General features: G+C 35.9%; 1 protein-coding gene across 1 annotated transcript in view; it reads right to left on the reverse strand.

The window, feature by feature from the left end:
- LOC150101787 (actin nucleation-promoting factor WAS-like) overlaps positions 1 to 26,425 on the reverse strand; it is a 112,846-nt gene that overhangs the window by 66,455 nt on the left and 19,966 nt on the right. The window contains exons 3-5 of the mRNA XM_090400881.1: positions 26,261 to 26,347; positions 15,172 to 15,289; positions 5,354 to 5,422 (exon numbers count right to left, since the gene is read on the reverse strand). Of these exons, the coding sequence (XP_090257007.1) occupies positions 5,354 to 5,422; positions 15,172 to 15,289; positions 26,261 to 26,347 (274 nt within the window). The remainder of the gene's footprint in view (positions 1 to 5,353; positions 5,423 to 15,171; positions 15,290 to 26,260; positions 26,348 to 26,425) is intronic.

A 26,425-nucleotide genomic window follows, 5' to 3' on the forward strand; every position in this document is an offset into this window, starting at 1 on the left:
GGTTCAGTGGAATTGTATTAGTTACTGGATGGGAAGAATATCAACAGTGCATGGAAAGCATTTAAAAAATACTTAAATGATGCAATATCAGAATGTGTCCTTGGTTTCCGCTGTGCTTCTGAAACAGTGAATAAATAATGTAGGAGTCAAATAGATGTGTAATCTTTTAGCAAGAGATTCATAAGAATCGGATGACGTGGAAAGAATACTGTGTGCATAAGGATAATGTCCTTTATGAAAATTATAAGTAGCAGGCCAGAAGAGTCAAATGTTGTATGGAAAGCTAAGTCTGAATATGAAAAGAAACTGGCTTTGCAAGCTAAAGACAGCCCACAAGAATTTTATTGACATGCTGCAAGTAAAAGAAAGAAAGAATGAATATGAAGGAATAACTCTTCTGAATGCAGACAGTGTGATGGCTGACAGATGCAGAATAGGTTGTTCAACTAATGAGTACCCATTTTGCTAAAGCTGTCAATCTGGTGTATGCAACATTGAGTTCACTGCTACCTCTTCTGAAGAAACTCAGTGTATGAAGAGGAAATATTAGAGCTGTTGCACAAATTGAATCAGAATTCAGCAATAGGGACTGATGGATTATCAGCACAGGTGCTAAAAGAGTGTTCAATTGAATTGCTTTGACTACAATTTGAATATAATTTGAGTCTCAGAACAGGAAAGATTTTTGCAAGAATGGAAAGAATGTATCTCAGGAGTGGTGGTGGAGGTGAAGATTTTGGAAAAATTGCTTAGGGCTCGCATTCTGAAATGGGTTGACAGTGAATCTCTACTTTGCAATGAACAGCAAGAGTTTACTAAGGGAAGGTCCTGTTTTAGCAACTTGCTCACATCCTATAATAATGTTACCATTGAACTAGACAAGGGAAATGGATACATCATGATACCTGTTGATTTTACTAAGGCTTTTGACAGAATACAGCATGAAAGAATGTTGCATAAATTGGAGAATATGGGTTTGGATTATAAAATATTAGTGTGGTTAATAGGATGGCTGGCTGATATGAAAAAGTGGTATATGGGGAAAGTGAGTCTGCAAGATTTAAGGTAACTAGAGGTGTACCAAAAGGATCAGTCCTTGGTCCACTGTTATTCAGTCTGTACATTAATGACATTGGGAAGGATTTGCCAGGTGACATTAGGATGTCATTTTGCTTCTTTACAAGGCCTTGCATCATCAGCTATTTGCTGATGATGCAAGGATAGGTAGAGTATTCAGGAATGGTGCTGATATGCAGTATTTGCATAATGATTTGCATAGGCTGGAAATGTGGGCATGGGAAAATGAATGTCAGTAAATGTAAAGTCATGCATTTTGGCAGGATTAGAAATTCAATGTTGTATTATATGGTGGGATTATGCTATAAAAAACTTATCACCCTAGGGATCTTGGAGTGTTAGTAGATAGGAAGTTGAAGTTCAGGGGCCGGTTAGCAAAGATTGCAAATACAACTTGAAAGATAATCGCAATGCTGAAACAAACTTTAACATGTAAAGATAAGGATGTAAGGATGTCATTTTGCTTCTTTACAAGGCCTTGATAAGACCTCACTTGGAGTACTGTGTGCAGGGCTGGTCTCCTGGTTTCTGCTGTGCTTCTGAAACAGTTGGGGGAGTGCAAAGGAGAGTGTTAAAATATCAGGATTGTGGAATACTGATTATGAATACAATTCGAGAATTTGTAGACCACAGACACTAGCAAACAGGAGAAAGCGAGGTGATATGATTGAGACGTACAAACTTCTGAAAGAGTCATACAGGATTTCAGTTGATGGAATTTTTCATTATATGGAGGGTGGGGAAAGGACAAGAGGGAATCTATGGAAGCTGAGAATGAATGCTGCTAAGAAGGGAGTCAGGGCTAGATTTTCTTTCATAGGGTGGTGTGTTATTGGACGAATTGCCATTGGATGTGGTATGTTCAAGCAGTGTGAATGAATTCAAGAATAAGTATGACAGCTGGTGCTTGTAGTATGTGGCCTCTGTCGAGTCCCTGACTCCCTTAATAATAATAATACTGTCCGAGTTGTATTTGTAATATCTACTGTGAATGCTTTGAACTTCAATTTTCTATCACCATAGCAACACAATCCCTAGCCCTATCAGATTCTGCAAGTATAATCTCACCAGTCTTAGAGTCCTAATAGTGTCCCTTAGCAGGCTAAATTGGGTTGTCTTAGCTGTTGGGCTAATGTTCTTAGCTGCAAGCTTCCCCAATTTGGGGTAGTCTCATGCACCCAAATTTGTTGAGGTTTGGGAAGTTTATCAGAGCTAAAGCTGATTCAAAGAATAATCTTTCATACTTGTACTTGCTGCAATGTGGATCATGTGTTTGCTATTTGGTTGCATGGCCTGGATACACTCTACAAGTTCTCAATAAACTTAATCAACAACACCCAAGGATCCGCTCTATCTTGGAAAAGGAAAACAACAATAGTTTCCCTTTCCTAGACACTCTGATTACATGCCAGCCTGATGGATCCCTGGCTTTCTATGTTTACAGAAAACCTACACATACAGGTAGATACATTCACCAGCAGTCACCCCCCCTTCCCCCAACTCCCAACAATACAGGATTATAAAAACCCTATATAATAGGGCAAAATTAATCAGTTCAGATAACAATGCCCTAGCTACTGAACTTGATCATATCCTTAATTAACACCTTCTTAGACAATGGCTACAACCTCCAAAAAATCCAAAAACTATTAAAAGCAGTTAACCACAACCCCCCCTTCCCTTTATAACAGAGATTACTCTAAATCCATCACCATTCCTTATATCTGGGGTATGTCCAAAAAACTAACAAAAATCCTAAGAAAATATGACCTCACAACTTGTTACTAACTACATAAGAAATTGGCATCTCTTATCCACTCGACCAAAGACCAGGCACTTTCCCCTACACTTACCTGGAGTATACCAAGTCTCTTGCAGTTTCAAGCTGTCCAACTATGGCCAAACAGGCAGGACAGCCATTATCAGGATACCAGAACACAAGAACTACATCTGATTTCCCCAATATAGCCACTCAGCACTTGTTGACCATGCACTGGACATCCACCACAGCATAGGCTGAAAGGTCACTTTATTACACTACAGCAATACAAGTATGAAAGATTATTCCTGGAATCAATCTTAGCTCTGATAAACTTCCCAAACCCCAAAAAATTTGGGTTTGAAACTACCCCAAATTTGGGAAGCCTGCATTCCAAGAACATTAGCCCAAACACTAAGACAACCCAATTTAGCTTGCTGGAGGGGGGGGGGGGGCACCTTTAGGACTGACTTCAGTTGCTTTTCTTCAGCATCATTTGCTTAGTGTTAGTGCCTGTGTGCACATATCATTGTTTTGTGATCCCTGAAGATGGCAATGTAACATTGCCGAAATATAGGAAGGTATTGATTAAAGTTTTTAATTAATATTCCAGTATAAGTTGTTCATTTCCTGAAAAATTAAGACAACTAGAATATCCTTATCTTCAGTTTTCATGTCATCTTTACCATCTTTGATTCCTTGTACAGTACTCTTTTGCACATTTCTAAGCTTTTTTTCAATAGCCTTCAGAATGTTTTGCCACTTTCCTGATATTTACTTTCTATATTCTTACCAAAGAATATAGAAAATAAATTCTTACCTAAGTTTTCCCATGACTTTTGTTCTACTTTTACACATTGCTCAGCTCATTCACATTTTTCCCTGTATTTTTTTAGGGCATCTGTCAACTAATTTGCTAGGAACGTTTGGTATGCTTTTTTTTTTCTTTCCAGAACTGCTTCTTTAACTTCTTGTGTCCACCATGGGGGTTCTTATTTTTCTATTGTTACAGATAACTTCACCACATACCTCACTAGCTGAAGCAACCAATGTCTTCTTCAGAATTTGCCACTGTGACTCCAAAGTTTGCTTTTTGTTTAAAAACTGATTCAAATTTTCTTCAATAACATTTGCAGAGTCGAATCTATAGTTTACCTGTAAAAGCTGCTTAACTTTAATTCTTTTTGAAACTTTCCTACATACTGTTCTTTTCAATGTAATATTAATTTTTATCCTGCTTAGCAGAAAGTAATGGTCACTTCCAATTTCAAATCCTCTACATTCTTGTATTTTTAACCAACATGAAGATATCACTTTTGTGATTTGCGTCTTCTCTCTACATTGACTTGTGTACATCTTTAATTTGGAACATGGTGTTAGTAATGACTAGTTCATGTCCTGAGCAGGAATCCAGCAAATGCTTACCATTATTATTAGCTTTGCTCTTTTCTCCAAATTTTCCTATATGCTCTGTTGGATTTCTACTCTGGTATTTAAATCTCCAATAAGAACCACTTTTTTCCATTTTGTTTATATCAAAAATGACTCGAAAAATTCTTCCACTTCTTTCTTAGAAAAACCTTCTGTGGGACTATTGGTACAAATAAGCTTCATTGACCATTTCCTCATTTTGAAGTATGCCCACATCACTACTTGAAACTGCTTTCCAATCCAGAAGTTAGTATTCATGTTTCGTGTTGAATGCTATTGCTACTCCTTCCTTTTCTTGATCATTATTGCCTGAATATAACATCCTATACTTATTATTTAGTAAGATCTGCCCTCTTTTTTAATCCATTAATACTCCTTATGTGGTGGTTTTGATCTTCAGTTCTGATGAGTTTATTCTTCTTCTTCTAGATGTTGAGCTGGTACTTGTTCCAGTAGCAGACTTTTCACTGTTTGCCCTTGTTCCCTGACAAAAACAGTGGGGAATCTTATTTAACTGGATGACGTCCCAGCCAGCATGAATCTCATCATGTGGTACCATCATATGCATTTGTGGTTTAAAAGCCAATACAGAGTATGATTTGGTCGGCTAAGTTCTAAACTGCCAGTCCAGCCTCATTCATTCAGTATGAGTTCAGTAGATACCCACTAATGGGGTACACCATGTGAAGGTGAGGATTGGACATTAGTTCAGAAGCCCCAGTCAGTTCTCTGCATTCCTGAAAGGCGATGTGGATTATTTAGCTTTGACCCTTATGCAACCTCAACTTAATACCTAACAGTATTAAAATCCAATGTAGTATGGACATTTAAACACAACACAACAGGAACAAAAAGTAGGTTCTTGAAGCAAAAATGTATGAAAAAAATTCAGAAATAAGATAACAAATGGATTTATTGAAAAAACAGAAAAGCTGAAGCAATCAGAGAATATGGAAACTGACAGGAAATTAGTAATAAAATTTTCCTGGATTATCTTGATGTCCCCTATGCATTTTGAGAGCAGACTGCAAAATATGATAATGGCAAATTAATAGTAATGTAATTTTATAGAAAACAAAAGCTTACCCTGAGAAGGCAAACTAGGTTTAGGTGGTGTGATTGAGTTCTGAGATGTATTCTGTTGCTTCAAATTTCCTTAAAAAAAATACTTCTGTTAATACATTTTAATACATTAAATTTATAAATAAATACACATTTCCAGCATTTAAAAAAATCTGATTATCACAAATATAAAAGAGAATTACATGAAGATTTGTAATAAACTGTATATAGATGCAGACAATTTACTACAGTTTAAATCAAATTAGAATAAATAAATTTTTTTTTATTATAATAATAATATCACATCTTCATGTTAAAATATTCATATCATATCATATCGAAATTCCAAGCATATGCAGAGGGAGGACTAAAATAGCCAGTTCTTTCTCTACATCTTATGCTTGTAATGTCTTGTAGAATTTTCATTAACTGTGCCTCTAATTCATAAAACTAAGAAAAATTTGGAATGTAATTTTTAAGTGCATTTATGAATCTTGTGTATTTGCAAGACATTTTGTAATACAGATTTCTGTTTCGTTTTATTATGTGACTCCCGCCAACAAAATATTGTGAATCTATATTACATTAGTAGCATAGAGTAGCATCAATTTTATATACATTTTTGTATTCTTCATTTTTTTCATTTCTTTTTTAATCAGGAAAAACTCCACTCCAGAGACCAAACTTGAAACTTTTCCAAGTCATTTCAGGCCTCCAATAAGCAGGATAGTGGTCTTATACTGGGTGATGAAATTCATTTTCCACCTAAAGACAATCACAAACATCCATGCCCATAGCAGGATTCAAACTCACAGTCTGCTGGTTGAAGAATAGATAAAAGAACCACTTGGTCAACCAGGTCAGCAAGTTTTATTGTTAATTGTAATTCTGCAGTCATTGGCTAAGAAGGTTTGACAGATGCAACTGAGTTCAGTATTTCAGAGATGTGTGGTTAAAATAGATGATTCACTCTTATTAGCTGTTTTAATAATGCCAAATTATTGATGGGGGTTGAAGTGATACTTGGTGGCTATGCCTATCAGTGTGAGTAAACTTTCCTTAGACAAAAAGAGAATCCAGTAGGTGGAGATAAGGGTATCAAGGCAGGGCAGACAGGCATATTTTGTTTTAGTGAAATGGACTCTGGAATATTTGCTGTTTGAAAGGCGTGTTAAAATTGTTTCTAACAAATTTTAGCTGTGTGAAGACAAATGGAGAATATATCATTCGCATGGCACAACCAACCATATGGAAGGATTGTGGAGCAGTGTCCATGTTCCCCTTCTTCAAAGTGTTCTATGAATCAATTAGAAGGAGGAACAACAACAACAACACTCAATCTCAAAGTCTCAAAACCATAAAATATTCCACTGAGGTAACATACATTGCGCCAATACTAACTCCAGACACTCTCTTTCATTACTGTTCTCCCCCCTCCATCAGTATAAAGATTCTGACATCATAGCCAATACCAACAACAAAGATGGGATAGTAACATTTTTAATGCACCTAAACAAATCAATCTAATCCAGTATCCCACTTTATGATTTGAAAAAGCAAGCAAGCAAGTAATAGTTATATATTTGTTAAACAGATGCTTATCTTTCAGCTGTATGATGGAAACTTATCAATAATAGGTGCATTCTGTTGCTAGCACCATTCCATAAAAAAAGCAGGCATTATCAAAAAATTAGCTAAACAGGACAAAACCAGTTATCCAAACCACACTTCTTTATCCAATGAACATAATCACATCTACAATACCTTAGCCAATGGTCCTTTCTCCCAAGAATCCATAAAAATTTACATTTCATCTAAACACTTCTCCAGGATCCAATTACAAAGATATCCATTATTAGCTTATACATAAAGGAACCTCTGAAACACTAGAGAGCTAAAAAGGATACAACTTCTGAACAACTTTATGGTTGTTCAGAGGTTGTACCTTTTTTTTTTTCCATTCACCAAAATATCCTAACCACCACTTAGATCATGCATACAGGATTCTATGTTCCAACAAGCAATTTACTTTGGACAGGTGATCATCATCAAATCCCTGATTATCCTAAAAGGGATATACAGATAACAATACTATTAGATGATTAAGTTTGCATTATTACTAGCTACTTTTAACAATTTTCTTCCAAATTAATCTGTTAGGTCTCCAATATGCTCAAATTTAGCATTTCAGTGTTCTAATGTATTTTTAACTGCATTCATCCAATTAAATCTTAGTAATTGAGTCTTTTTCCTGCCATCAAACATCTGCTTTGCTAATCTTTCCTCTTCCATTCTCTTTAAGTGGTCATACCCCACCAAAGACTATCTCTGCTTACAGATTCCTGAATAATAACAATATCAAATTCCTTCATATTTTTGTTTTTAATATGATTCTGCCATTGACTCTGTGTTCATTCCCCCAATTTTTCTAAGAATTCTCATATCTGTGGTCTCCATTCTTTGATCAACTGTTTTATTTCTAACTCAAATCCATAAGTAAAGAGTAATAGAGTAGTTTTAACTGTCTTGTATAATGTTTTCATGTTAGTTAGTTTCTTATTCAACATAAATTTATTCAACTGGTTCCTCGCCATACATATCAGCTGTTTATCCATAACAGAAAATCTATTTAAAATTAAATTTGTACTTTCACCAAAAATTGTACCTAAACAGATGAAGTATTTTACGTGTTCTATATATTCTTTGTGAGAACGCAGATGAGATAATCCAGGTTTTAGCCAATTTTCACGGTTTGTCTTTTTATTGTTGATTTTCATATCCAACTTGTTAAAGTAGTTATTTAATTTAGTACAGAATCCTACGGACTTGTATGATTCATTTAGGAGTATAAATATCACTGCATAAAGTAAGAAGGTTAGCTGATTATTTCCAATTTAGATATGCGATTTAACAATTCTTTCTTTTATGTTTTATATATATATAACATAAAACTTGTGTCTTATATGATTCTATATATTTTTTTTATAAAACACAAGTTTAAATTGTTAGTAAATTTAAAAGAACTGGATCTATCTGTATGTGACAAAGAGAGATCTAAATGCCTAAGGACAGCATGAAAAAGCATTAAATCTGTTCACTAGGATCTGTGGAGAGAATCAGAAATTATTAGTTAGGAATGCATCCCAGAGACTGAATATACCCAATATTCAGTCTCTGTACAATAAACTCTGTACAGGCCAGGGCAGTCATTTAACACCCATCTCTTCATACCATTGCATAATAGCTGCAGCTTTATGGAATGGGGCATTGTCATCTTGATAGTAACACAGGTCCGTTCCATAAAAACTCCACAGTGTAGGAGTTTTTATGGAACGGACCTGTGTTACTATCAAGATGACAATGCCCCATTCCATAAAGCTGCAGCTATTATGCAATGGTATGAAGAGATGGGTGTTAAATGACTGCCCTGGCCTGTACAGAGTTTTGACCTTAACTCCGTTGAACCTGTGGTACAAATTGGAGCAGTCATTGAGGTTCAGAGCAGCAATGTCGCTAAACTCAGTGCTGCTTCAATGAAGGAATGGATTCAAATTCCACCTGATGTCTGCTGTACATTGGTGGAAAGTCCTCTCTCAAAGGGTGCAGGAAATGATCAAAGCCAAAGGTGGACATACACGATATCAGGGTTCGCCTGCTAGTATCAATTATAAATTGCTAAAGTGCCCAGACAATTATTGGTAGATAGCAATTTGATTATTACCAGATTAATGTGGAGAAGGTTTCACATAGAATGGGTGAAGGCAGGAAGAGAACAAGGGGTCATCCCTGGAAGCTGTGTAAAAAGTGTGAGCAAGGGATGAGTGATTGGAATCCATTGCCCAAGAATGTTGTAAGCATGGAGACAGTGAATATATTTAAGGTGCTGTATGATAAACTGTGTGCATGTAACAGTAGGACTTCCCACGATTAGTCTTTTTATTCCATGGAGGTTTATAGTAATAATAATCTAAGTTACATGTAACAACACGGAGTTGAAAGCCCAAACTATAGGATCCATTGGGAAAAGACATTGGAATAAAACATAAGAAAACGAAGGCAATTATCAGAGAAGTGGCAGAATGTTCAGTAGGCTACTGAAAAGTTTAGAAATAGAGGAAAGAGTACTGTAAAAGGAATCAGATGATAAAGATGACATAAAAACTGAAGATAACGATATTCTAGATGTTACCGTACTTGAGGTAACGATCAGAAATCATTAGAAACCTAGTGGCTGGAATAATTATATTCAACCCGAAATGCTCAAAGATAGAAGTATGAAAGTTTTACAGTGGCTACACTACATAATTCAGAAGTATCTATCAGTAAGTCAAATTACAGGTGATTGCAGTAGAACATTCATAATACCCATCTATAAAAAAAATAAATAAATAAAATAAAACAATGTGAGAACTATAGAGAAATATCTCTACTGAAAGATTTATGGAAGCATACTTGAAAAGAAGCTTGTGATAAGATGTGTCAAGAGAAAAGCTGTTCAAAACACTACAATTATGATTTAAAGGAAACATTTTGGTGAAATAAGGTGAATATCAACCAAATGCCTAAAGGACATTTTTATACAAAGTAAAAGTTTGTAAATTGTTGTTTTGGGTATATTCAGTCTCTGGGATGCATTCCTAACTAATAATTTCTGATTCTCTCCACAGATCCTAGTGAACAGATTTAATGCTTTTTCATGCTGTCCTTAGGCATTTAGATCTCTCTTTGTCACATACAGATAGATCCAGTTCTTTTAAATTTACTAACAATTTAAACTTGTGTTTTATATAAAAAATATATAGAATCATATAAGACACAAGTTTTATGTTATATATATATAAAACATAAAAGAAAGAATTGTTAAATCGCATATCTAAATTGGAAATAATCAGCTAACCTTCTTACTTTATGCAGTGATATTTATACTCCTAAATGAATCATACAAGTCCGTAGGATTCTGTACTAAATTAAATAACTACTTTAACAAGTTGGATATGAAAATCAACAATAAAAAGACAAACCGTGAAAATTGGCTAAAACCTGGATTATCTCATCTGCGTTCTCACAAAGAATATATAGAACACGTAAAATACTTCATCTGTTTAGGTACAATTTTTGGTGAAAGTACAAATTTAATTTTAAATAGATTTTCTGTTATGGATAAACAGCTGATATGTATGGCGAGGAACCAGTTGAATAAATTTATGTTGAATAAGAAACTAACTAACATGAAAACATTATACAAGACAGTTAAAACTGCACCTGATTATCCAGAATATAATTCCTTTACCTTCATGGAACCACGAAGGTAAAGGAATATACCTTCATGGTTCCATGAAGGTATAATCCTTCATGGAACCATGGACAACGATCACTGGTCCCACTCCAAACCAGCTGAATCCACCCAACACACAAGTGTGGGTACAATACACTGCAGTGGCGCACCCAGAGGGGGGGGGGCAAGGGGCCCGGGCACCCCCCAAAGAAAAGGAAAAAAACACTAGAAAAATTTCCAAAAATATTTTCCTAATTAAAATTCATTTTTTTTATTTATGTTGTGTGCTACTTATGAATTAGCGATCACTACAGATGCTCAGTTATAGGTCGTATGCGATGTGTAGTGTGTATTTGCAAAACATCTACTCAACTCGGCCCCCCCCAAAGGTTAAATCTTGAGTGCTCAGCCCCCTCCAAGATTAAATCCTGAGTGCGCCACTGACACACTGTGATAACAAGCATTCACCAGGCTGCCCACACCCTGCCATCAGACTGGAAACAGGTGAACCTTGATTCAGTTGTCCGGTTCACATGCTCTTTCACCAGGCTAGACGAGCCGCCTTGTTTGTTGTTGTGATGTTTGGCTTGTGTGCTGCTGCTCTTCCGTGGAAACCCAGTAAATGGAGTTCTTGTACAGTATTAGTGCTCACCATGGTATTACTGATGTTCTGAAACTCATCATGGATGGTCTGCATTGATTGTTGCCGATTTTTGTGTGCCACTCATTCTAACACCACCCTCCTGTCCCTGACAGTCATTTTTGGCAGCAGGCTGCCCTGGGTATTTTCATCATGCACTAGTGATGCCAGAATGTCTCCATTTGTTGATCACATCGCCAATAATTGATTTCGGATGCTCCAGTTGAGTGGCAATGGCATGTATGAACATGTCACCAATACGACAGCCCACAATGACACCTATCTTGAAGTTACTGGGCTCACGTCATGTTGTCATACTACCTGTATTCGACTGAAATGATGAAATACTGCTTTCTACTATCTGTACACCGGTTTTTATGTTATTAACAAACCTGGAATGTTCCATAACATCAAAAAACAGGAGTGTCCGGATAATTATTGGTAGATAGTGTATATGTCTTGATCATACCCCCCTCCTCCTACTATCCACCAAATTCTGCAAATTGCATTTTCTCAATCTGTCTTCATGCTCAATATTCCAGAGACCAGAAACCACTTGATCAATCATCTCTGGACCTTTTCCAATATGTCATTTTTTGGAAAAACAGGTGACCAAATCTGTGCACAGTAATCCATACGTAGTCTGATCAAAGCTTTATACAAGGGAATCATAACATCCTTATTTCTTATATATATATATATATATATAGCACAGACGTCTTATATTTTATATGGATATAATTTTGATATTATTCTATTGATATAATTTCTTCTTTTTCGGGACTGTCTATTTAACTTTCTTGCGTCTGCCATGAGGTTCGGATTTTTCTGTCTATACAGATAACTTAATCATGCTTCCCTGGCTGAATTGCCTAATGTTATCTTCAGATTTTTCACTAAGTCTCTAAGGTTGGGTTTTGTATTCAAACACATTCGTTTTTTTTTTTCTCCAATAATATTTGAATTATATATGAGTCTACAGGCTATCTCTGAAAACTGCTTGATTTGCCTTTAAAACTTTCTTACACACTTTTCAGTATGATACTAATCTTTATCCTGCTCAAAAGTAAATGGTGACAACTTCGTATTTTGAATCGCATTTATTCTCTTATTCTGAATCAAATAATGAAGATATCACTATCAACAATAACACAGTCAATAAGGCTTTTTCTTATTTTGGTTTTTTTTCATACGAGTTTCATCCAACTTTATATTGCCAAATGGTGTCTGTAATGACTAACCCATGTCCTAAACAGAAATCCAGCAGGTACTTACTATTATTATTAGCTTTGTCCTTTTCTCCTTATTTTCCCCAAACATATCTGGTATTCATTTCTTTCTCTGCTATTTATATTTTCAACAAGAACAAGCTTTTATTTATTTATTATTATTTTTTTTTTATGTTAGCTGTCCTCTCCAATGACTTGAAAAATTCCACTACTTTTTTCCTCAGGCATCTTTGGGATCATAGGCACCAATAAGTTTCATCATCATCCAGTTGACCCAATTTGAACTTTGCCCACATTTCTACTTATGTTTAGTGTTGACTACTACAGTTACTCCATCCTTTCCTTAATTACTATTGCTTGAATATAACATCTTAATTATTTAGCAGTATCAAACTTCATCAGTTTTCCTAGTTTCAGTAACACAAATTATGTTAACATGATATTTTTCTAAATTAGAAAAATACCATGTTCACAGTGATTCTTCTCATGTTGATGATGAACAATCATCAACATGATTGGGCATCATCAACCCAATCATCCTCAAATCTGGACATACAAAGTAGTACTACTAATATTCAGTACCCACACTACAGCTACTTCGAGACTATTTGCTAAATGAATAAAATTCCCTAAATGTGATCACAGATGGAGCACAACTATAACTTTCTTTTGTATAGTTTGGCTTGTATTTGTCAAGCCAAAATATCAGTGAAACAGTTCAATTATTATTCCAAAATGTATCTTTTATTAAATAAGCCACAACATGTAACTTTAGTATAAATATACAGTATTTTAACATGCATATGCGCGCACGCGCGCACACACACAAAGAACAAAGTCGAACACATGAATTTACATACTGTTAAGTAGCACTCATGTTGGAGTTTTCCAGGAAGACAATCAACCACTGCCCAACTTGCAACAATGATGACTATCTTCAAATTTGGACATACGAAGAACTAATATTCAGCATCTACACTACAGCTACTTTCATGCTGCAGACTATGTTGCTGACACAATTAAAAATTTTGGAGACTATTATTATTGAGATCATTAGGCTAAATGAACAAGATCATTTAAATGTGATCACAGAAGAAGCTCAACTATAACTTCTTTTTGTATATTTTGGCTTGTACTTATGTCAATATTGCCTAAAATAACAGAAGACACACTTTAACATAAGTGTCTAATGTTATATAGGAAACAGTGACAGAGGCTTTGATCAACCTGAAAACATGGTTGGCAAAACTGGTGCAAGAGAAAAACAATCAGATTCGGGAATCCAAAGCTTCTGCCACCCATAAAATTTTAAAAAAATTAGGGAAGATCGATTTTAAGCATCAGAAACAGTTAGCAAAATCTATTATCTTTAACACATGAATGCTTGTACTTTGAGCTTAAAATGCTCAAAATTAACCAATAATTGTAGAAAGTTTTTTACCTTGGGTATAATATATGTTAAAGATGACAGGAATAAACATTCTTTCTGATGGTTTTCTTTCAGAAACAATGATGTCCTATTTTTAGTATTACAATTCTTATTTTTGCTTTTAAGATACTGGATTTTCTACAGTCCTGTGGAACTACAGTCTCTCTCTCTACAGAACTACGGTTTCTACAGTCCTGTGGAACTACAGTCTCTCTCTCTCTCTACAGAACTATGGTTTCTACAGTCCTGTCGACCCACGGAACGTTCCTCACTAAAGACAACTATAAACAGGACTGTAGAAAATCCAGTATCTTAAAAGCAAAAATAAGAATTGTAATACTAAAAACAGGACATCACTGTTTCTGAAAGAATGTTTATTCCTGTCATCGTAAATAGAATTTAGCTTGATGTAAATTTTTTTTTTTCACTAGAGGTCATGCCAGTAGAATAACATGTGATCAAATCATTGTTTCTTTAGCTTAAGTTAATAATGTAACTCAGCTTGTCTTGTATATTGATGTATGCTCCAGATGATGATCTTGATGTGAAGATCAAAACATCGGGATAATAAAAAAGTTTTTTTAACACAGTTGTAAATTCCATAAATTTTTAAAATGTTTACTCTTGTTCAGCTAAACAAAAGCAATTAAGGGTGCAGTAGACAAAGAATACTAACAATGGACAACAGTCAATGTTGCAATGAATCCTAATTCACATTAATAGCAAGGCTATTAATGTGAATTACTAGCCCTGCCATTAATGTGAAAACTTGCCAATAGTGGTGTGGAGGTGTTTTTCTTCACACATATTGTCTTCCTGTTACTGATGGAAACATGTCTGAATGTTGCTGTCAAACAGATGAATCCCTTCAGGATTATAGTTTGTCTATCTGGTAACATCACTTCCAGCAGGATATGCCATGTCACAAGGCATAAATCAATCATCCTGGGAATGATTCCTGGCCTTCTCAGTCTCAAAATCTCCACCTAAGTAGCATTTGTGGAACGTAGGGAACATTAAAATACCACTATATTAAAATTTTAATAAAGTTAGCAATGGCTGCTGAGAATAATATGTTACTACAAAGAAATTATGAATAACAAAGTTTTTGTGTACAAATATAAATGAAGTATAATTTACAACCGTAAAAAAAAAAAAAAGTAATTTTAACCTCTGGCATTCTATTCTATAAATATTATAACTTTTTTTCTTTTATTCCATTATTGTTGTTTATCTGTTTGTATAAATTAAAAAAAAAATCTATCTTACTCTGTTGTTGCAATTTACGTTGTCCATTTTGATTTCTTTTTTGTATTTTATCTTCTACAGCAAATTTGAAAGACTGGGCTTCACTGTCATCTGCAAAGTTAAGTCCAGCCTGACAGTTCTGAAAGAAAAGTATACACTAGCAAGGCTGTCTTGGCAACACTGTAGAAATCACAGTGTTCTTATTCAGAGTATTTATCAAATGCAATAAAATTAAATTATTTCAGTATATTTGTTAAATACCTAATTAAAATGCTATTTCAAAGAGATCCATAATACAGACCAAAGCAAAATTCAGACCTAGTAAGCATAAACTTAATACGCACCTATATTTATTTTTATTCATGTGGGGTTCCCCTGTTCCTCGATCGTCCTAAGGGACGGTCGAGGAACCCCACATTTGAGCTCTCCTATGAGAAGCCCCAGTTGAGCCCTCCTATGAGGGATTAAGTATGTATTTTTGACTGTAGCTGTGTGTTCATCGGGCTGATTTGCCTGCTTGCAGGATGAAAAACCCTGCTGCCCACACCCAAGACCAGTTAACTTGGCTATAGCTAAGAAAGATCCTTAAGCTCTCATGTCGTCAATGGGAATTGAACCTAGGACACTCCTTTCCCAAGCATATGGTTGTGAAGCACATAGCCACTAGGCTAAATCTACATTGCCTTTTCCCAGCCCATGCAGTCTGCAAACCATCACACTGGGTTTGCTGAAAAAAAAAATTACAAAATGCCATAGTGAAATAGCCTCTAGTAATATATGTGCAATATTTATACAGGATTTTAAAAAAGATCAATCGCAAATCAAATATTCTATAACATTCAGTACTGTTTAACATAACTACTTTCATTTAATAAGTGACAGTGTTACTTCAGTGATTCTATAATATTCTCTAATGAAATGTTTAAAGCTTGCAATATTACACACACACACACACACACACACACACACACACACACACACACACACAGTAGCAAACAAATTAATCCAAACAAGTCAAATTTTTGGTTTAGTTTTTGTTTCAGTTCACAATAATTTGGGTTGTGGTTTTTAGTTCACTATTTTGGTTGAGTGCTGTGTGTTTTAACTGTCTCTACGATATTTATTAATAGTGTTGTATGTTTCTAATAGTAAACAAGTTGACATTGGTAGTGTTTTATTCATTTTGTGTAGCTATAAAATGGATACATCTCCAAGAAAGTGTTCAAAAATATTTACTTTTTCTCAGCACACATCCAAGACGAATTGCCAATGAGTGTTGTATTGGTTTGGGTACTGTTAATGTGATTTTCAAGAGGTTTAGGGAGACGGGAGCCTATTCTCTTGATAGAAAAGGAAAATGTGGGTAAAAAAGACAAACATTGTTTACTATTTAGGCAAAGCAAAATTAATCCAAAATTGTCTGCAGCAGACTTAAACAGAGCCTTAGCAACTAGTGGGAATAATGTTTCTGACATGACAGTCCATCAAAAATTGTTGGTAGGAGGGAGGACAGCCCACAGACCAAAAAAAGAAAACTGTTGGCATAGCAATGCACAAAAAAAGAAGCTCCAGTGGGCAAAAGTGTACAAAGATTGGACTGTTGAGAATTGGAAGGTAATATTCTCAGATGACAGTCATTTCTTTGTCCAAGGAGAGAGAGAGTACCCTATGTTTGCAAATCAGCAGCTGAGAGGACTTCTCTCATCTACCTTCAACAAGCTCCAAAATACCCAGTTAAACTGTAACAAATTTGGCATGAAAATCAGGAATAAAAAGGTCAAAGCTATGAAAGCAGGCAAGAATATAGAAGACCAATGGAGAACTTATAGAACCAGTAAAACATTTCTCCTATTTAGGTTCAGTTTTTAGTGAAGATGACCAATTCAATTTGGAAATAACACAATAAGCAAAGTTGGTATGATGGGAAGCAAGATGAACAAATTTATGTGGAATAAAAGAGAAATCAGTGAAAACAATAACTAACAGTATACAAGACAGTGTTGAAACTAATGTTAAGTTATGGATATGAGAGTTTGGTTAGAAATAAAGTATATGATCAAAGATTATGTGCTTTATTTCTAACCCAACTTCACAGAAGAGTTCTGAGAAAAATTAGGAGTTTGAGCAGTGGCATCAATGGTAGAATAATTAAAAATGAGGATATTAGAAAGGAACTTGGCATTGCTAACAGTGTAAATCTAAGGTGATATGTTCACTTTAACAGAATGGAAGAGGAAAAGTTAGCAAAACAGGTGTTTCATATCAGGATGGCAAGAAATAGACCCAGAGGACAACCAAGGTATAGGTGGATTGATTTCGTCAGAAGTGACCAAAATGTTTCCTCTAAATTAGACTACTAACAAGTCAGATTAATTCAGAGGAAAATTGTTGATAGGAGATCAATAATAATGTAACCTTAATCATGTAGTACTAATATAATTTTTTAAATAATAGCTTCACATGTAAAAGAAAACTAAATAAGCTAAATATACTCCTATATATTTCACTCAGTATGTCATTAGTTTCATTTAGTGAGAAGGATGAAGAACTGGTAACATTTAAATTCTGATTACAAGAACTAGGTCAAACAACATGCATATAATATCACATCTTAGTCACAGCTATACAGTAGGAGGAAACACTATTAGAGTCCAGAGATGTGGGAATAGATGTATTATTAAACAATTTAAAAAAAATATATAAATAGAGGTGTAAGGCTTCTTCAGTGAACTATGTCTAGTGCTGATGACATTAGAAACAAAGCATCATCCTTCATAGAAAATAGGGATTATCAAAGGCCTCATACATACAATTTGTTCTACTGTCTCTCTTTTATTAGAAGAATTAAATAACATACAACTTACTGTATCTATTACTTAATATATACAGTGCGACCTTGATGCAGAAAATATTTGATAATTATCATCCCTCTTTCAGAATGCAATCTGATGTTAAAAGGATCAGCATACCATACCTTAAAGGAACATCTGAACAAATATTGAGGATCCTCTGCAGATATTATAATTATGTGACACCTCCAAGAAGTCCAAGGGCATCACGAGAGGACACTCTGATACACACATCTCACCGTCTCCCCTACTACTTAAATTTCTCACTACACGCAACTACCATCAACACCCACCATCTACTGCCCATACAACCAATAAGTTTTTTTTTTTTTGTCTGTAAATTATATGCGTGTTCTGATGGCTGATTTGCCTGTACACAGGGTGAAAAACCCAAGTTTCTCGGAGAAAAAAATCCTGCTATCTCCATATGAGATCGGCTAACTCACCTTCTATTGAAAATCCCATATAAAGATTCCTCTTGTCATGATGAGAATCGAACTCAAGCCTTTTCCAATCAAAGAGTTCAATGTACCATCATACTTCAGATTGTGCTACTTGTACATAATTTGTATAGCACCTTCAAACCAGCCTGGAAGTTGTCACATTTCTTACCACCTAACAAAGATACATTATCGCCTCCATCCCTGCCTGGTGTTCATCAAATACCCTGTTCTTATCATATTTGCTACTTTGGACAGGCTGGCCTTTCTGCTACTATTAGAAGTGAAGAACACCAATATTATATAAGATTTTTGGAATTTGATGATTCAGGCCTTGCTTCAGAGTTCACTGGAACTATACCAAGAATGCTGCACTACAGTAAGTTCAAATTTTATAGTTTATTTTTTGAATTGTGTGAAGCCTTATGCTACCATCCTAATCTTAAATGGACAGACTGCATGCCTACTGTAAGTTTTAGGAAGTGATTGCTGCTAATTGTTTATATATTTTTTTAAAAATTAATTAATTATACATCTATTCCCCCCATCTCTAAACTCCAACAGTTTCCTCCTACTGTACAGCTGCAACTGAGACGTGATATTATACATATGAGGGGGTATCAAAAAATAACTAGAATTATTATTTATTTATTTATTTGTTTTTTAAATTTTATTAAAGTTTATAATGCCATATTCTAGTCTCCTTCAAAGTACTCTCCATGTGAGTCAATGCACTTGTCCCAATGTATTTTTCCACTGCTGGAAATGTTCAACTGGAATACTGTTTATGGCCCTCCATTGACTTTTCTTTCACTTCATTCAAATCAACGAAACACGGCCCTTTCATGGTTTTCTTTATCCATGGGAATAAAAAAAAAGTCACATGGAGAGAGAGATCAGACAAGTAGGGAGGGTGCAGAACAACTGGCACATTTTTCATCAAGAATTGTTGGACAGATAAGGCCGTGGGGGTTAGAGCATTGTCACGGTACAGCAACCAATCTCTGCTACTCCACATTTCTGGCCGTTTTCGATGCATACTATCATGCATTATTTTTAAAACATTGAGATAAAAATGTTGGTTCACTGTTTGTCTGTGAGAAACAAATTCTTTATGTACAATTCTATTCACATCAAAAAATCAAATCAACGTCTTGACATTTGATTGAACTTGACATGCCTTCTAGAATCTCAGTGAATTTGCATGTTTTCATTAGCTTGATACTTGTTTTGTTTCTGGATCATAACCATAGCACCAAAACTCATCCCTGGTCACAGCTTTTGAAAGAAAGTTCTGGTCATTAAGAACTTGCTGCAAATCACAGCAAGCATTCACAAGTTTTTTTTGTTTTTTTTGATCTTTTGTGAGCAAACGAGGCACAAATTTAGCACACACATTTCATTTGCAAATATTCTGTTAAAATTCATTGGCACAAACTTCATGACAAATTAGTCTCTTCAGAAACTTGCTCAATGGTCTTTTGACAATCTTCATTGATTGCCTAGCAAACTTTTTCAATGTTTATCATTTCTTCTTGTCAAAAAAGTTGGTCAGATCATGGTTCGCCTTCAACTGACACGTCCCCATTTTTAAAGCAGTGAAAACCACTCGTAGACTTGCGTTTTACCTAAAGCATCATCCTTGTTTTACCTAAAAAATAAAAAAATAATAAAAAAAAATCATGCCCACTCTCTGTTACTTGTAGTCAGCCATCACAAAATTGCCAAACTAGTTTGTATGCACTCACAAAAAAACAGCCAGAACAATGAACCAGTTCACACAGGAGTGCCAAGTTCAGATTACAGTTATTTTTGGGTTTTCCAGGACTTCATTTACATCATATTCGAGGAAGCAGTTAAATAGCATTGGTGATAATTTTTTTTTTTTCGTCACACCTCCAAGGAGTCCAAAGACTCATTGTGTGAGGGCACCTACTCTACAACTCTCTGACTCCACCACTCAATGCACCAACCATGACGAACTGCAACTACCATCATCATACACGCCATCTACTGCCCACCACCACTAGTATTTTCACAGACAATCATAAACATCCATGCCCCGGCAGGATTCAACATTGCAACCTTTTGGCTAGAGAGCAGATATGCTAACCATTCAGCCAACAAGGATGGCATTTCATTAGCTAACTGCTACTCATACTGACCTTTTACTATCTTTAGTTGTGCACCAGAACTGATTCCAATCCTATGTTGCCTATCATGCTCTCTTACTCCACTGGTATCTATCCCATAGCCTGGAAATTGACCTATATTTAACCCATTCCCACGAAAATCGACAAATCACTGCTATCCAACTCCCAACCTATCTCACTCACCTCAGTCCTGTCTAAAGTAATGGGAAAAAATGAATTTCAAACTTGTACGCTACCTTGAAGGCATCCCCCTAATAAAAGACCGACAGTATGGATTCTGTCACTGTTGATCAACAGGAGATCTGCTCACATATTTCACCCATTTCTGGACAAATGCTATGGAGAAGTTTGTGAATCTCACGTGGTTGCACTTGATATCTCCAAAACTTTTGACTGGGTCTAGCACAAAGGCTTGCTAAGCAAACTACCATTGTTTGGTCTGTCTAAACTCCTGTAGTCGGATTGCTTTCTGTAGGTTTTCAGTCTGGATGTACACTATGTGTGATGATGGATGGTTCTTCATCCTCTCACCATTCAAAAGGTTCTGTCCTCTCTCTACTTCAGTTGACCTTCAACCCAATACACAGTTTTGCAGATAACAGCACATTTTACTCCTCCCTTTCATTTGATAAACCTTACTCTACACAACTCACCTCCACCTGCAGAAGATTAACCACTGTTGCCCTCAATTCTTATCTCCATGCCATCCTCCAATGGGATTCAGATAATCTTGTCAATTTCAATGCCAATAAAATTCAATTCTGTCTTATTTCTCACAAAAAAGAACCATTTTCTCCCAGTATTACTTTTGACAACACCCAAATTTCCAGACAAGATGAGATTTCTCTTCTTGGAATTACTCTAACATCAAGCCTCTCCTGGCATAAACACATCCCAACCATCACATCCTCAGCTTCTAAAAAACTAGGATTTCTCTTTTGCTCAGTACCCCGCTTAGTACTACTTCACCTCTAAACAGCTGTTAACCTTATACAAATCTGCCCAGCTACTGAATATTGCTCTCACATTTGGAGTGGAGGTCCCTAAAAGCTCCCTCAAAATGCTTGACTCAATACAAAGGAGAACAATTAGACATTAATGACCCATCTTTTACTAACTCACTCCTACCACTTTCGCACAGACGTTTGGTTTCTGCAAAATGTGTATTCTATAAATATTTCCATGGGAAATGTTCATCTGAAATAGCATCAATAATTTCCCCACTTAGTACTAAGCTTGTTGGAACATGTGCAGCTGCTGTTCAACATCCCTTCACAGTGCACCTTGAAACCAACAGAACAAGTTTCTTTTTCTCCTCCTTCAACCTACTACTGCTCGTAGACAAGCTTATACATTGGTTATGCATTACTAAATCACTTAAGGAATTGACAACGTACATAAGAATATAAATTAAATTACACTTTAATAAATATTTCCGATATTTCGGCAACGTCACATTGCCATCTTCAAAACAAACTTACAAAAAAGGCACGTGCACGTAGGCACTACATGAGAATGAAGTGATGAAGCTATTGTTCTCCTAAAGTCCTGATGGTGCCCCCCTAGCGGGCTATGTAGGTGTTCTTGGCTGCTGGACTGAAGGTCTGCTGATGTAAGCCTCCCAAATTTGGGGCAGTCTCATGCAACCAAATTTGTTGAGGTTTGGGGAGTTTCTTAGGGCTGCGGCTGATTCCATGAATAGTCTTTCGAATTTGAATTGCTATGGTGTATTATTGTAGCTTTCTCCCACCATATTCTGTGGCATGTATCCAGAGCATGGTCTGCAAGACCAGAGTGGCTATACTTGTGAAACCGGATGTAGTCATGTTCCGAAATTCTGATATTCGCTATCCTGCCTGTTTGGCCAAAGTAAGACAGTTTACAGCTGAAAGGGACCTGGAATACACAAGGTAGGTCTAGGGGAAGTGATTGGTCTTTAGTGGAGTGGATAAGGGATGCCAATTTTCTGTATGGTCTGTAACAGGAGGTCGTCATGTTTTTTTAAAATTTTGGTAATTTTTTCCGAGGTGATGAATTTAGAGTAATCCTTGTTGTGAAGGGGGCGGGGGGTTGTGGTTTCAATATTTTTTGGATTTTATGGGGGGGGGGAGTAGCCATTGGCTGAGAAAGTGTTGAGGATGTGATTTAGTTCAGTGTTTAGGGCCTTGTCGTTAGAACAGATTAGTTTAGCCCTGTTGTATAGTGCTTTCACCACTCCATATTGTTGTGAGGGGGTGGTGAGATTGTTGGTGAATGTACTTGCCTGTATGAGTGGGTTTTCTATAAACTGAGAAAACCAAGGTTCCATCAGGCTGGTGGATGACTAGTGTGTCTAGGAAAGGGAGGCTGTTGTTTTCCTCTTTTCCCAGAGTGAATTTGATTCTGGGGTGTTGGTTGTTTAAGCGTGTTAAGAAGGTGAGGAGTGTATCAGAGCCATGTGGCCAAATGGCGAACACATCATCAACGTAGCAAAGCCATATGGTTGGTTTTTGTGGGGCAGAGGCTAAGGCTTTTTCTTCAAAGGTCTCCATAGAGAAATTGGCCAAGGGTGGGGAGAGTGGTGAACCCATGGCTGTCCCCTCTATATGTTTGTAGAATTTTCTCTGCCAAACAAAATAGCCCGAGTTCATTGTGAACTGAAATAGGGCTGAGATATCAGGAGAAAATTTAGCTTGGATTAGCTCTAAGATTTCCTTGAGTGGGACATTTGTGAATAAGGAGGAGACATCAAAGCTGACCATTATGTCAGTATGTTGGAGTGTAAGATTTTCTATGCTGGCTTTGAAGTGGGCTGAGTTTTTTTGCATGTGATACCAGTATAATGTGAGTGCTTTGGCCAAATGTTTAGTTAATTTGTATGTGGGGGAATCAATGCCATCCACTATGGGACGTAACAGCACATTTTCTTTATGTATTTTTGGGAGTCCATAAATACGGGGGGGTATAGAGTTAAACGTTTTAATCTGTTAGTAACGTCTACAGGCCAAGAAGTGACCTTCTTAAGAAGCCTGTGAAGTTTTCCGATTTGGTGGGATTGTATTCGATAAGGAGGTAAGTAGCCTGATCTAATAGAAGAGCATTAAGCTTACCTGTGTAGTCCGTTTGGTTAAGTACCTCAGTTGCATTTCCCTTATCCGCTTTGCTGATAACTATTTCTTTATTATTCCTCATTTCATGCAGAGCTTTATACTCCTTATCGAATATATTGGTTTTTGGTGGTCTCTCCAAACCTCAACAAATTTGATTGCATGAGACTGCTTCAAATCTGGAGGCTTACAGCAGCCCAACAGCCAAGAAAATCTACATAGCCTGCTAGGGGGGCATCATCAGGACTTTTAGGAGAACAATAGTTTCATCACTTCATTCTCAGTTACTGTGTTGTAGTGCCTACGTGCACGTGCCTTTTTTGTAAGTTCCTTTTGAAGATGGCAAAATATCGGAAATATTTATTAAAGTGTAATTTAATATATATTCTTATGTATGTTGTCAATTCCTTAAGTGATTTAGTAACCTACTACTGCTATATTGTGGAACATTCTTTCCCCTGATGTGTTTTCCAAGGAATATAATATATGGGCTTTTAAATCAAATGTAAACAAGCTCCTCCTTTCCAAACCTACTACCCATATATGGTATTAATGTACTATAGGTTAATCAACCAACTTCTCATGTATTGGCTCAACATAAGAGTCTTGATGTCATGCTAATCCCAAGGGGAGAGATCTCATTCTGCCTACAAATCTTGGTGTTGTCAAAAGGTAAGGCTAGCATAATATTTATTTTATTTTTTACTTTTTCTTTTTTTTGTGGAAAATGAGGTAGAACCGTGTTTTGCAGGTGTTGAAATTGACAAAGTTATCCAAGCACCATTGAAGAATGGTTTGGAGGTCAGAATTTAGACTTGCAGAGGTAGTTATTCTGTGGGTTGTGGTGGATTGTTTGGTGCAAGGTTTGTCAAATGAGGAGGAATGTAGTGTAATGTTGTTGGCAAAACTGTGTACTGAACTGGTGGTCAACTGAAGTACGTTACTGATGTATAGAAGAAACAGGGTTGGTGAGCGGCATTAGTTAGAAGATAGGGAACTGTCAATCATCAGACTTAGAGTTCATCCAATGAGAAAACTGGTGATCCAGTTGCAGAAGTCATGTGACAGACCAAATGATGGAAGCTTACTTATTAGGCTCTTGTGTAAGACCTGGTCAAAAGTCTTGGAGATCTAGTGCAACCACTTGGGATTCACTAAATTTTTACATGGTGCTTATCCAGAGGTGTATGATGTAGGTGAGCAGATCCCCTGTTGAATGGCATTAGCAGAATCCATACTGGTAGTCGTTTAAATATGAGTGCTTTCAAGATAACACAGAAGTTGGCTGTTGATGTTTCTCTCCATTACTTTAGAGAGAACTGATGTGAGAGACTGGGATAATTTGATGGTAAGGATTTGCCACCCTTCTTGGGAATGGATTGGACAGAGCATAAAGAGATGACATAGAATAGGAGCCAACTCTAGAGCACAAGTCTTCAGGACAACTGGAAGAATGCCATCAAGGCCAGGGGATTTCTTGATTTCTAATTTGGATAGGATTTTTCTGATCACTTCATGTGAAAATTCAGAGGTGGCATTGAGTGTTGGATGTTTGGAATAGTTGGGGAACATTTACCAAAATCATCTATACAGGCATTTGATGAAAAGATTGATGCTAGGAGATTGGTTTTCTCTGTGCAGGATGCATTACTTCAGAAATAGCCAGGACTAGTTAATCAAAAGAAATTGCTATTCTTACAGGACAACACAAAACCTCATACTGCAAAACTTACCCACGAGAAGATTTGTACTTTAGGATGAGAGATACTCCTTCATTCTCCAGATATTTCTCCAAGTGATTATCACTTTTTAGGCATTGGACAATCACATGCGAAATAGACAGTTCCGCAATAAAACAGAGATTGAAATGGAGGTTGACAGGTTTATTAATTCTAAAGACAACTTCTATTTTTATAAAAATAGAATTTACAAACTTGTATCTCGTTGGGAAAGAGTTGTAGATTGTGAAGATGCTTATTTTAATGACTAAAACATTTTATGAAAATTTCTGTAGTTGTTTAATTTTTATTATGAAAAACCACAAGAACTTTTTTTTTTGTTATCTGCCTTGATCTGAGGAGCCTTTTGATGAGGAGAACAAAGTGCCGCAATGTCATTTGATGGATCAATTCTGCAAGCCCACACGAACTTCTCTGACAGGTACAATCTATGATGTCAACAGTCTGTTCTATGGAGTTTTCTAGAATTACGATGATGTTAGAAATCAAGTTAAATGGTTCAAAGCAACACTGTAGGACTAGTGCCTACTTCAAACTGTTGCTTATGAGATACAGTAAGAAGAGTGATCCAGAATACATCTCAATGAATTTCACCAATGCACCAATTTCTAAACTCTATGATACCATGCAGAAGCAATTTTAAAGATAAGTGATGTAAATTGTTACTATCTGTAATTTTCTCTAGGCACTTATATCTTATGAAAATAAATGAAAGGTCTTAAACAATAATAAATTAAATCATTTAAAACAAATTAAATTAGGAAGATAAATTATTTTAATTATATTTCTTGTTTTAAGTAAATACTTGATTATCTGTTAAGACTAACATCAAAAGATGCTTACATCTGCTTCAAAAGTGTGAAAAAATGAACATGGCGTTTTGTACTGGAAGCCATAATAAAGTTCTTGTTCCCAAACATTTGTTTTTTTCTAGGGAGGAAAAAAATCCATTTAAATATAAACTTTTTTTTGCATATAGGATGATGAATAAAACTCACAAAATAATGT

Source organism: Typopeltis vanoorti, chromosome 11, assembly GCF_054136105.1.
Source record: "Typopeltis vanoorti isolate ZY-2024b chromosome 11, IOZ_Tvanoo_1.0, whole genome shotgun sequence".
NCBI lineage: Eukaryota > Metazoa > Arthropoda > Arachnida > Uropygi > Thelyphonidae > Typopeltis > Typopeltis vanoorti.